Source organism: Perognathus longimembris, chromosome 28, assembly GCF_023159225.1.
Source record: "Perognathus longimembris pacificus isolate PPM17 chromosome 28, ASM2315922v1, whole genome shotgun sequence".
NCBI classification, from domain to species: Eukaryota; Metazoa; Chordata; class Mammalia; order Rodentia; family Heteromyidae; genus Perognathus; species Perognathus longimembris.
The window spans coordinates 25150591-25164022 of record NC_063188.1 but is presented as its reverse complement, the minus strand read 5'-3'; the positions used below and the strand labels follow the sequence as shown (position 1 = coordinate 25164022).

At 44.8% G+C, this 13432-nt stretch overlaps 1 protein-coding gene across 1 annotated transcript; it reads left to right on the top strand.

The window, feature by feature from the left end:
- Nucleotides 1-159: 159 nt before the first annotated feature.
- Nucleotides 160-3908, top strand: Slc25a5 (solute carrier family 25 member 5). Its single transcript, XM_048336544.1, has 4 exons — nt 160-379; nt 1700-2186; nt 2445-2585; nt 3528-3908. The coding sequence occupies exons 1-4, from the start codon at nt 269-271 to the stop codon at nt 3683-3685; spliced, it is 897 nt and encodes a 298-aa protein (XP_048192501.1). The 5' UTR covers nt 160-268; the 3' UTR covers nt 3686-3908.
- Nucleotides 3909-13432: the final 9524 nt, after the last annotated feature.

The window sequence follows — 13432 nt, the reverse complement described above, 5'->3', positions numbered from 1 at the left end:
GTGTGGGCAGGGGGGAGGGGGAGGGAAGGAAGGAGAGTAGCGCTTCAAGGGTGGGGCCTAACCACCGGGCTCCTCCTCTATGCTATGGGCCACTCAGCGACTTTCCAGCCCGGGACGTCCCGCCTCAATCCACCCACACCGCCCGGGCTACTGCTCCCCTTATATAGTCAGCCATTTGGTTCGCTCCGCCCCTGAGCCCGCGAGTCCTAGCCGGTTCTCCGCCTCTTCGTCCCGTTCGTACTCGCTCTTCTTCTCCTTTGCTCTCAACATGACTGATGCCACTATGTCCTTCGCTAAGGACTTCCTGGCAGGCGGAGTGGCCGCGGCTATCTCCAAGACTGCGGTAGCGCCCATCGAGCGAGTCAAGCTGCTGCTACAGGTACGTCGTGGGATCCACAGGGCACGGGAGGGAAGTGGGGTTCCCCCCCACACTGAAAGCAGGATAGATCGGAACGAACTCTTTAGACGTGGGGGCACCGTCTGGGCAAAAGTGGGTCCAGTCATTTGAAACGATCAACTTGGGAGAGGTGTGGTTAGTGGCTTTCAAGTTGAAAATCTAAAGAGGCCGTGGGCGGGATTCGGGGCGTGGCGTTCCCTGGGTAGCAAACTTGAATGGGGAACAGTGCCGTCCGGGCCTAGCCGAAAAGCCGGCGCGACACACACACACTCAAGCCGGGCGCCGATGGCTCACGCCTGTAACCCTAACTTTCCAGGAGGCTGAGATCCGAGGATCCCGATTCAAAGCCAGGCAACAAAGTCTTTGAGACACTTACCGCCAATTCATAGCAAAAAGCCCGAAGTGGAGCTGTGGGGCAAGTGGCTGAGTGCTCGCATTGAGAACAAAAGCTCAGGAACAGCACCCATGCCCTAAGTTCAAGCCCCAGGGCCAGCACACACACACAAACGAACAGAGACCTTCAGGGTGCGGTGAGAAACGTACGGACACCACGTGGACCGGCCGGCTTACGCGCTCCCCCTTCACCGCCCGGAAATAGGGCGGGGCAATCCCATGTGCCGGCTATGTCCGGCCCTGGAGGGCGCGCCTGCGCAGTCGCAGGAACTGTTGCATACTGGCTCAGCCCTACCAGACAGATGACGGCCGAACACCAAGGAAGCAAGTAGCTCAGGCAACTCCTTCCACATAGGTCATGATCACCTTGAGTGGTCACCGTGCCTTTTATGTGAAACTCGCCCAGATGCCTCTGCATCTGTAGTTGAGTTAATGAACTTTCCACAGGTCTAAAGATCATGGATCCGCTTCACAGTCCCACCTCCCCACCCAAAGGGTGGAGGCTGAATGCCTCTTGGAAAGGCACATCACTTCTTCCCCTATGACAGTCAGCTATTAGGAGGATCCAGCCTGTGGGATACAGATGCTACATTTGGAGAAAGGACAGTTATGCCAGGCGCTGGTGGTTCCCACACCGTCATCCTAGCTACTCAGGCTGACATCTGAGGATCGTGGTTCAAAGCCAATCCAGACATAGAAAACTCCATGAGGCTCTTGTCTCCAATGAACTACTCAGAAAAAGCCACAAATGGAGCATTGGCCTTGGGGAAAAGAAGCTCAGGGACAGCACTCAAGCCCCAGAACTGACACAAAAAGGAATAAAAGGAGAATTAACCCTAAATGATATGCTCTTCCTTTTCCTTCTCCATGCCTATAACTCCCCTCGTTGGCTTCTTTCCTGTCTATCAGGTACAACATGCCAGCAAGCAAATCACCGCTGATAAGCAGTACAAGGGCATTGTAGACTGCGTGGTTCGGATCCCCAAGGAACAGGGAGTTCTGTCCTTCTGGCGTGGTAACCTGGCCAATGTCATCAGATACTTCCCCACCCAAGCTCTCAACTTTGCCTTCAAAGATAAATACAAGCAGATCTTCCTGGGTGGTGTTGACAAGAAAACCCAGTTCTGGCGCTACTTTGCCGGGAACCTGGCATCTGGAGGTGCAGCTGGGGCCACATCCCTGTGTTTTGTGTATCCTCTTGATTTTGCCCGTACCCGTCTAGCAGCTGATGTAGGCAAAGCTGGAGCTGAAAGGGAATTCAAAGGCCTCGGTGATTGCCTGGTAAAGATCTACAAATCTGATGGGATTAGAGGCCTGTATCAAGGTTTCAATATGTCTGTTCAGGGTATTATTGTCTATCGAGCCGCCTACTTTGGTATCTACGACACCGCAAAGGGTAAGTTAGCTATATATTCTTTGAGATAATTTATAAGATTGCAGTGCCAACCTAAAATTAAGACCCAAAGATTGTGAGGGGGTGTGACAGGAGTGTGTGTGTGTGTCACGTGTGTGTTTTAATATAAAGGGGTTTCAATTCAACAAATCAGATTATGACTACAGTGCATCTCGGTTAATGTGGACAAAGGTTGATGATGAAATGTTTGGTGTCTGTGGAAAACTTTTTTTTTGATAAGTGTATCTTTCCTATATCCAGGAATGCTTCCAGATCCCAAAAATACTCACATCTTCATCAGCTGGATGATCGCACAGTCTGTCACAGCCATTGCTGGCTTGATTTCCTATCCTATTGACACGGTTCGCCGCCGCATGATGATGCAATCCGGTCGCAAAGGAAGTAAGTTTCCCTTGAGCAGAAAGGAAAAGTCATGGGCATGGGGCAAGCCATGGCTACACACTAGTGATAACCTGTCTTTAAAAAAAAACAAAAACAGGGATAGGGCTGGGAATATGGCCTAGTGGTAAAGTGCTCATCTCGTATACATGAAGCCCTGGGTTCAATTCCTCAGCACCACGTATACAGAAAAAGCCGGAAGTGGCACTGTGGCTCAAGTGGCAGAGTGCTAGCCTTGAGCAAAAAGAAGCTGGAGACAGTGCTCAGCCCTGAGTTCAAGCCCCAGGACTGGCAAAAAAAAAAAAACAGGGGTAGTAGCTGGGTGCTGGTGGCTCACACCTGTAATCCTAGCTACTCGGGTTGCTGAGTTGTAGGATCACAGTTCAAAGCCAACCTAAGCAGAAAAATCCGTGAGACTTATCTCTAGCTAACAACCAAAAAATGCCAGGAGTAGAACTGTGGCTCAGAAACAGTGCTGTGTCCCTGAGTTCAAGCCCCAGGACTAGCACATTTATATACACACCACACACAAAAAACCCTACTATATCCGGGGTGAGAGATGAAAGGTGCTAAGCATATGTATTTACCACACAACTATCTGCAAGCGAGTGGCCCTTCAAATGCCTATGAATGAAGGTGCTTAAATGGTATTACAGGCTAAGACCAGTGGGAAGTCTACAGATCCCTGCTCTTTAGTCATGACATGAATATTTCAGTACTGTCAGGTTTGATATGCAAACATTGGATTTAAAACCCACACTGAAGGCACGGTGCTTCTGAAACATGCCAGTCCTTGGCCTTAATCCCCAGCATCTCTGGAAAGGGGGGGGGGGGCGGAAATCTCATGGCATTAGTTTTTAAAGGTGGGGCTGTGTTTTATTTGGTCTATTGTTTTAGGGCTTGCATTGACTTTACTCACCAATTCCATGTGTTTCTTCTTTGCAGCTGACATCATGTACAGAGGCACACTTGACTGCTGGCGGAAGATCGCGCGTGATGAAGGAAGCAAGGCCTTTTTCAAGGGTGCATGGTCCAATGTTCTCAGAGGCATGGGGGGAGCCTTTGTGCTTGTCTTGTATGATGAGATCAAGAAGTACACCTAAGTGTTTCCCCAGGGATCTCTGTGACTAGCCATGTTGTGTGTTGAGCATTTTTGGACAGATTCTGGGCTGTTTATCATTGGCAATGATTTGCTGGTTGAAAGTGGGGAGCAGTAATATTCATTTCATCAGTTTTGTCTTAAAGCTGTTTGTATGATGATAAGAATAAAGGGACTCAACTTACATTTTTTATTTCAGTCACTCCTGATAAAGTTGAATAAAAATATCTTTAAAAGAAATCGCAAGTTTTGTATGTTATTTATTTTCATCTGAAAATATACTCAGAAAATTTAGATCTGAGAAAAAGAGGTTCAAAGTTGGCCTGGGCAGAAGAGTCCGTGAGAGACTTCTCTCCAGCTAACCAGCAAAAAGCCAGAAGTGGAGATGTGGTTTAAGTAGTAGCTTTGAATGAAAAAGCCAAGCAAAAGTGCAAGGCCCTGAGCAAGTACTTTGTATTTGAGTAAGTGCTATATTTAAGCAAGTGCTATAGCATCTTCTGAGATACTTTTTTTTTTCTGTGCTGGTACCTGGGGTTCTCAGTCTTAGCTTGGCTTTCTCATTGGCACTCTTACAATAGTCACACCTCCATTTTCAGCTTTTTTCTGGTTAATTAGATTTGTCTGCCTGGGCTGGCTCTGACCCCCAATTCTGGGATCTCAGCCTCTTGATTAACTAAGATTACAAGTATAAGCCACTGGCATCTAACTTTTTTTGTGGTAGTATTGGGGGCTAGATGCTGTCCTTGAGCTATTTTGCTCAAGGTTAGTGCTTTACCACTTGAGCCACAGCTCCACTTTTTTTTTTTTTTTGGCCAGTCCTGGGCCTTGGACTCAGGGCCTGAGCACTGTCCCTGGCTTCTTCCTGCTCAAGGCTAGCACTCTGCCACTTGAGCCACAGCGCCGCTTCTGGCCGTTTTCTGTATATGTGGTGCTGGGGAATCGAACCTAGGGCCTCGTGTATCCGAGGCAGGTACTCTTGCCACTAGGCTATATCCCCAGCCCCACAGCTCCACTTTTTCTGGTGGTTAATTGGAGATAGTCCTGCTCAGGCTGGCTTCAAATTGACCCTTAGAGCTCAGCCAGTGTCCAGCAACACCTAGCTTTGAAATGAACATTCAGAACCCATCATCAGGTAGCAACATCAAAGAATAACTTGGTTATATGACCTGCCAATGTTCCCAATACATTAGCAAAATTAAATTTGGGCTCTACACAAAAAAAGTGTTGGTTCGTTGCCTATGGCTTGTCATGGCTTTCTCCAAAAAGTACCATCCACCTACATTTCCTAGTTCTGTGGTTATTAAGCAAGAACTAAATTGGTCAAATTTGTTGCATGAACGTTATCCCATTTAAACATTTGTTGTGTGTACCAATCCTGGGACTTGAACTCAGAGCCTGGATGCTGTCCCTAAGCCTTTTGTGCACAAGGCTAGCACTCTGCCACTTGAGCCACAGCACCACTTCTGGCCTTTTGTATATATGTGGTCCTGAGGAATCAAACCCAGGGCTTCATGTATACAGGGCAAGCACTACCACTACGTCATATTCCCAGCCCCAAAGATTTTTTTTAAATACAAAGTAATCATAGGGAATTTTTTTGGTGGTACTAGGGATTGAACTTGGGGGCACTTTTCTACTTGAGCCACACCACCAGCCCTAGTTAGTTTTTAATCTGTCTTCAGCATTCATCTGGCTCAAGTCATTTTTATTTAATTTCACTGAAAGCAAGAGGATTAGCGCTGGCATAGTTGCAGTGCCATTAAAGACTATGAAGATTGCTGGATGACTGCCACGACCTCAGAACTCATTTTACAAAGGAGAACCAGCACCTGCATTGGGACTAACATTTACCAGCCCTGTGGGTGGCAGGCATGCGTGTTTCTATGGGCTAAGCCCCTATTTGGCATCCACATGAAAGTTTGCATTTTCTATATAGCTCTCAATTAGGGCTCAAATCCGGTGGGGTTTGTGTGTAACATAAGATTTGTGTGAAGAATGAAGCACTCTGTCTTGTCAGGTCACCACATTTACAGAGAATAAGATAGGTAATCCATGTGACAGGTAAAACTCATTCCCAAGGAACACATCCCACACACTGCTATATTTGAAGGCCTATTCACAGATGAATAGCAGCATGTATTACTGACTAGGAGATCCTAGGGGTTTTGTTGCACACACCTTGGCCAAGCATCTGAGTCACGCTATAGCTTAGTTAAGAACTGTTGTGACTACGAAGAGGAAGAGGCGGGAGTATTCTCTCCTGAGTGTAAAGCTGGTTCTTGGTGTTCCTTTGCTGCAATTGTCATTTGCCATGGATGGCAGTTTTCTTGCTTTGAGCAAGTAGGGAATTCTATACGTACATCATTTTCATCATCATGTTAGTAGTTTCCAGAGAAGAGATTTTTTTTTTTTTGTAAAGCAAACACTGCTGGTATCAGACAGGTCTGAGCTAAAAATCTGGACACTGCCACTTAATTGTGCTGTTAGGCAAGTTAATTAAATTTCTCTAAGCTTCAGTTTTCCTTATTCATAAGGTGAAGCTTAATACTGCCTGCTTCAGAGGGTTGTCGCAAAGATTAAATGGTTTATGCAAACCCTCTGCCCTAGAACATATGTAATAAGTACTCCTTAAATGGTGTAAGTATGATAATTGGGAGGCAGCTCAGGTTTCAGGGCTTTTCAGGCTGGCTCTGCTGCTTAGCTTTGCAACTTCAGGCAAGTCTATCTTTCAGCCTCAGTTTCCTCCTTTGTGCAAATAGAGCAACAGTAATGGTCATATTCTTTAGGGGTGCTGGGAATGAGGGCCAGGAAATATTAAACCTGTTGAGCAGTAAGTAAGTATGATAGCTGGCATCTACTAAGTGTTCTGTTGTGGGTTTTGTTTTGCAATTCAGAACCCATTTTTGTTGAACAAAAATTTGTTGAAGTCCACTATAGAATGACTTCAAGACTACTCCCTCCTTCCATATTCTCTCTCTCTCTCTCTCTCTCTCTCTCTCTCTCTCTCTCTCTCTCTCTCTCTCTCTCTTTTTCTTCTGCTACAGCCTAGGCATGGTATATTCTGTAGCATGTATATAAAATGAACTTCAGCTTAGGTCTTTTTCCGCTATAGATTTCTGTTCCTGAAAGGGAGTAAGAGGCTCTTCACTTCGGGCTGCACACACAATACAAGAGGACCCAATCCCCCTTTATGGTTATTACAATAGATGCGGACTCACTGAGCTGGCAGCTATTAAAATAAACATAGGACTGGGCATTAATGATCAGAAAGCAAGAAGTGGTACCTTGCTTCCACTGGGTGGCTGACATAGATGAGGTAGGGGGCTTTGGTTGTTATTCTTGCTATTCCGGTTGTTCAATGATTTTTGAAATTTAATTTAAAGACAAAGTGATTTTAATCTCCCCAAGCTGTGAAGGATAGTGCTATAGAATTCATTATGTCCATTATGCTCATGCAAACGTTGATGGTACACAATCTTAGCAACCCCCTAATTTATGCTGTTGTTTTGTTACTATTCAACGCCTAACAGGATCTGGGGAGCCTGATTCCAGGTGAGAGAGCCAGAATACAGGTCAGGCAGCTTGTGCACAGCCGCGCTGTCTATTCCGGGGGCCTCTCCACTCAGTCACAGGAGGCGGTGAGCTGCGGGTGCTCCAGACCGCGGGGGGAAAGAAACCAAGGGTGTCTTTCCCACAGGGCCAGCTTCTTCGTGGATGGTAAGTCATTGGAGCTATTATTTTTGTATTAAAAAAAAGATGCAGAAATGCTAGTGAGTCAATGAATTTTATGGCATTTTAGAAAAACAGAAAACTGCAAAGTGAGTTCTTGTAAACAAGGACTATTTCCATCACTGCCCCCAGACTCCAGAGGGGACCCATTCAATCTTCTCTGCCATTGTGGATACTTTGGAGAGGAAAAAAAAAATGTGGTTTTGGGTTCTTGTTTTTATTTTTTAAGTACTACTGTTACTATGTAAGGGATTTTCAAGCATCAGTGTTATATTCTGGGATTCATTCTGTTTCTCCTTTGAAGTTTGCGAGCATAGTATTTCTAATTTGCCTTTTAGGTTTGTAGTATCATTCTTATTTATGCACGGAAATAAAAGCTACATAGTGAAGAACAGATAGGAAATTCCAAGTGAATATCTCCTCACCCACTCTCTCCCATCTCTAGAGACCCTCTCCTTAAAAGTCATCATTATAAGCGGTGTCTTGTCTAGCCATTCTCCCCAAATTGATCCTTTTTGCTATCATGCTAGCGGAATTATTGGAATCATATTCTGACCATTTGGATTCAAAATGGCATGGTTTTTTTTTTTAAAAGGCAAGCTACCAGGGGCCAGGACCCTCGGATGCTATTGGAGACAGGAGCAAGGAAGGGGTAGTTTCTAGATGCTGAGCAAGAATTTCTAAGTGTAGCCTTTTACTAGAAACCGTAAACCAGTACTTTTTTCCTTTGCGGTCTAAGCTTCGGATGCTGAGTGACTTGGGGTGGGGGTAGGGGGTTCTAATATCAGAGCCTTAAGTTTCTCATCTGTGAAAGGAGGAAATGGGGGGGGGGAAATCAACTTTAAAGTCCCTTCCAGTTTAGCTATCCTCCAGCTCCCCCATTTTAATGTGGAGCGGAGTCGGTGAAAGGACCAGGATGAGGTGATTTAATCCTTCCAGAGAACATTTTTCAAAATACCTAACAAAATCGTAACTGAATGGTCTCTGAGTCAGAGCAGTCATTTACAGACTGTGTGGGTGGGTTGGTCTTTGGCAAATAAAAATTACAAATGTAGAAGATTTCCATTAATTTCAGCACCAAGAACTGGAGCAACAAAATTGCAGTTTGGGGGTTTGGGTCAAAGGTAATCTGATTGTCCTCCAAAATAATTAGCATCTGTGTTCTCAAAGCCTCCTCTTATTATGTGTAATGTGCACTTGTGTATGCGGTGGAGATTGAGTTGAACCGCAAATATTGGATGCGGCAATTTGGGGACACACACACAGCCACACAAAAATGCCTTGTGTTCCACTCCCAATGTTTGGAGGATCTTTCCTATCATTTCTGCCATTATTTGTTGTATGTGCAGGTGAACAAGGTCAGATTCATGGTGCTCTCCCTAGCCAAAGGCTTAAAAGAGCCTTCGGTATCCGGGCAACAAATATAAACAATGTTCAAGAGACAGATTGGGCGGTTGCTTTCATTGGACCCTCTTCTGAGACCAAACTGAGTTGAATTAGACGGGTCCATTCGATGCTGCAGGAGCATTGGAAGGGGGCCGGGAAAGTAAGTGGGTTCTTATTTCCACGGTGAATGTCTGTCCTAGGATATCATCTCCTTGGACCCTTTGGCTAACTCAAGTAGAAAATTTAGCACTGTTGAGATTTAAGAGCGCATGCCCAATCTGATCACATTCGAGACATTGCAGTAGCTCTCGTGGCTTCACTTCCAGAATGAAGATGGTTATTGTGGGCAAAAAAGACAAAAAACGATAGCAAAGACTATGCTCAATAGCTGTTAAGAGATGAACTTCCAAAGGCCTCGTGTTTTACCAGTGAAAGGAAAACTCTTCTGTCTGAGTGAACACCAATGGCCGGCTGTGGAAACACAGACATCTCGGAGACAGAGGCAGATGCTTCCCCCTCTCAGAGCCCCTTGTATGGGCCCCACCCCCCCCCCAAGCCCCGGGAGAGACCCTGGCTGTATCTTCATATGCTTCGATGGTTTGCTAATGCTTTCAAAAGGTTTTTCTTTACCAAGAAAGCTCCCTGCTGGGCGCCGGTAAGCTCATGCCTGTAATCTTAGCTACTTAGGAGGCTGAGATCTGAAGATCAGGGTTCAAAGCCACCTCGGACAGGAAAAAAAATCCATGAGACTCTTATTTTTATTTAAATACCAGAAAGCCAGAAGTGGAGCTGTGGCTCAAAGTGGGAGAACCCTATCCTTGAGCCAAAGAGTTCAGGGACAAGGTCCAGTCCCAGAGTTCAAGCCCCAGGTGGATGCAGCCCTGCTGTGGGGTTGGAATAGAGGAAGGGAATTGGAGCCACTTGACCTGATCTCACCTGGAATGAAGCATACATCTTAGCTTTCTGCTCACCACTGGTTCATGACAAGCTTTGGGGGGCTAGAGGTCTCCTTTCCAAACTATCCACATTGCTGACAACTATCCAACTTTTACCTCCTTTGTGCCTCTGTTTTCCCTTCTGTGAAATGGAGATAATAACAGTAACTTCTTCATAGAAATCATGTTGTGGGTAAAGAGATTAATATGTGTAAAGTGGTTAGAACAGTTCTGGGCACCTGCTTTAAACAAGTTTTGTTTTGTTTCAGGAATTTTTTTTTTTTGGTACTGAGGATTGGAAACCAGGAATACACTTAATGGCAAGCACCAGTTCTACCACTGGGCTGCACTTTCAGCTCCTATACAATTGTATTTTCTTAGCAAAATATTTTATTTCCATTCCATTCATGGGAAGTTGGCTTAATGGATTTATCCTTGATCTGTGCATTTTCTTTTTTAAACAGCCTCAAGAAAATGCTACATGAGGCTGGCCACGGTGGCTCCTACGGCTAATGCCAGCTACTCAGGAGGTAAAGATAGGGAAGATCACAGTTTTGAGTCCAGCCCAGGTAAAATGTTCACAGAACCCCGTCCTAACCAATAAACTGGGCATGGTGGCAAGTACCTATCATTCCAGCTACACAGATAGCATACGAGGAGGATCATGGTTTAGGCCAAACTGTGGACAAACGAGAACATAATCCAAAAAATAACTAAAACAGCAAAAGGGTTGGGATAGGACCTAGGCGATACAGTGGCTGAGTTCAAACACCAGTACAACAATCACTTATGCAGAGAAAGAAAAGGTTAAAAAAAAAAAAAAGAGGCTCATTTTGGAAGGGACTGAAAAGAAACAGTATGGTCATAGTGATAATCTTGAGCTCTAGCTCAGAGCCTTTTTTTGTCTTCATTTTATAAAACGACTATAAAAGGGAACAAATGCCAAATACATCCAGCTTGCCTCATCGCAGACAGCCACGCTCAGCCACCCAGGAGGCAGAGACCAATCAGGGTTCTTCCCCTAGCTACCTTTGCTCCCATAGTATTTCCAGGAATTCAGGAAGATTCCAGTCTGCTTACCCAACCCAGTTACCACTCCCAAGGGAAGGAAGCCTCAGGGAAGTGACAGCTGACAGGCCAAAGGGCTCCTTTCACTTTTGCAAGTAAGCTCAGCATTCAAAAGTCCCGCCTGTAATCCTAGCTGCTCTGAGGCTAAGATCTGAGGATCACTGGGCAAAGGCAGCCAGGGCAGGGAAGTTCTTAAGACTCTTATCTTCAATTAATCACCAAAAAACAATGGAACAGTGATCAAAGTGGTAGAGCACGAGCCAAGGGAAAAAACCCAAAATGCTCAGAGACAGCACTCATATGTCATATTCAAGCCTTAGACCAGCTCCCCCCCCCAAAAAAAAGTCAATTCATTATAAATATTGAACCTTGTAGTCATTTCATTCTAGAAACGAGGGCTAGGGGGCAAAGGCAGTCAGGCTTCAGGGTAAAAGTCTCCTGTTTGCTACTTAGGAGAAAATGATGGATGGGTAGCTGCTGAAATCTGAACCTACCTCCACCTCTGCTAGGTGTTTCTCTTAGGTCCTTTGGTTTGTTTGCTTGTTTTTTGCTGGTCCTAGGGCCCTCAGGGCCAGGGCCAGAGACTTTTTTGCTCAAGGCTAGAGCTACAACTCTACTTCCAGCTTTTTTGGTAGTTCATTGGAGATAAGAGTCTCACCAACTTTCCTGCCCTGGCTGGCTTTGAACCTCAATCCTCAGATCTTAGCCTCCTGATGAGCTAGGATTACAGACATAAGCCAGGCTATGAGACTCTTCTCTCCAATAAACTATCAAAAGAGCCAGAAGTAGAGCTGTGGCTCAAGTGGTAGAGCGCTAGCCTTAAGCAAAAGAAGCTCTGAGACAGTGCCCAGCCCCTGAGTTCAAGCCCCAGGACCAGCACAAAAGAAAAGAAAAAGAAAACGTGATGAATACAACCAGGTACCAAGAATTGGGTTTGTTCTGAAACTAGACTCAGGATCACAGCTTACTTTTGTGCCTATGCTCACTGATCCACCTGCCATTCTCAGACCATACCCACCCCTTTTAACCTGTCGAAGCTTTGTGGCATAATTGATTTTCCTCAGCATACCCATCCCTGCTTCTGCTAGGGCACAGTCCTTCAAGATCCACTTGAACCATCCCTCCTCTGCAAGTCTTCAACATACTCCACCAGCCAGAAACCAATCACTCTCTCCTTTGAACTTGCAAAGCAGTCTATGTATGTCAGCTCCAGGAAGGCAGAATTTTGTCTGTTTTATTCATAGTTGCATCCTCAAACAGTGCCTGGCACATAGTTGATGCTTAGGAGATATTTGTTCAGCGAATGAATGATAATGGGCATCTTGCAGTATGGAAAATGAGTGTTTACTTGTTTTTTTTTTTTAACATGGACACTATATTTTTATTTTTAAATAAAGCATTATTAACAATTACATTAAAACTATATACATTAGTAATAGAAACGATATACTTATTTCCTTTTATAAGTTTTTCATAATCATGCTTCCTATAGTTTTTTTTTGTTTTTTTTTTTCTCAAATTTTTATTATCAAACTGACGTACAGAGAGGTTACAATATCATACGTTGGGCATTGGATACATTTCTTGTACTGTTTGTTGCCTTGTCCCTCATGCCCCCCTCCCTTCCCCCCTTTCCCTCCCCCCCAGGTGTTCAGTTCACTTACACCAAACAGTTTTGCAAGTATTGCTTTTGTAGTTATTTCTCTTTTTTTACCCGGTGTCTCTCGAATTTGGTATTCCCTTTGAATTTCCTACTTCCAATACCAGTAAACACGGTTTCCAATATACTCAGATAAGATTACAGAGATAGTGTAGGTACAAACATAGGAAGGTGATACAAAACATTATCAATAATAGAAACTACACATACACATAGGACGTTGAAAGTAGTTACAACTGTGATATATCACTTGTTTCCATAACATGGAGTTCATTTCAATTAGCATCATCTTATGTGTTTCTAAGGGTATAGCTATTGGGTCTTGTGATGCTCTGCTATGGCTTGCCTAAACCTGTACTAATTATTCCCAATAAGGGAGGCCATAGAGTCCATGTTTCTTTGGGTCTGGCTCACTTCACTTAGTATAACTTTTTCCAAGTCCTTACATGTGTTTACTTGTTTGTATTTCCCTGGTTTTGGGGAAGGGAGTCTCTGCCTTGCTTGTCCTGACATGCCTAACACCATGCACAGAACCTAACAGATGGCAAGTGAGAGGTAAATGTTCACTCGGGGGAGAAATGAATGAAGGAATGGATGAATACATGAATGACATGCTGTTAGATTGATTCCTTTGGTTATTGATTGTTATGAATGAATTTCAGCTGAATTCAACTCTGTGATACCCATGAGACCTAGAAACAACTCTACAGCAATGAACTGTTCAGAGCCTTTTTGATTTGCCTTTATCATTTTCCCAGAGGGCTTAGAAGGAAGATCTGGATGCAGCAGGAGTTTGGAAATCACATGGTTTCTGTTGCTATGTTGCTCATGCTAGAGAACCTGAATGCCAGGGCGTTGGAAATCACCCTTGTCCCACATCTGTATGCAAACCAGGGATGACTCCACATCAAGTGCTCCTGCCATCTTCTGAATATAGGCTGGCCCTTGCATCATGAGCTGCTAACATAGAGCC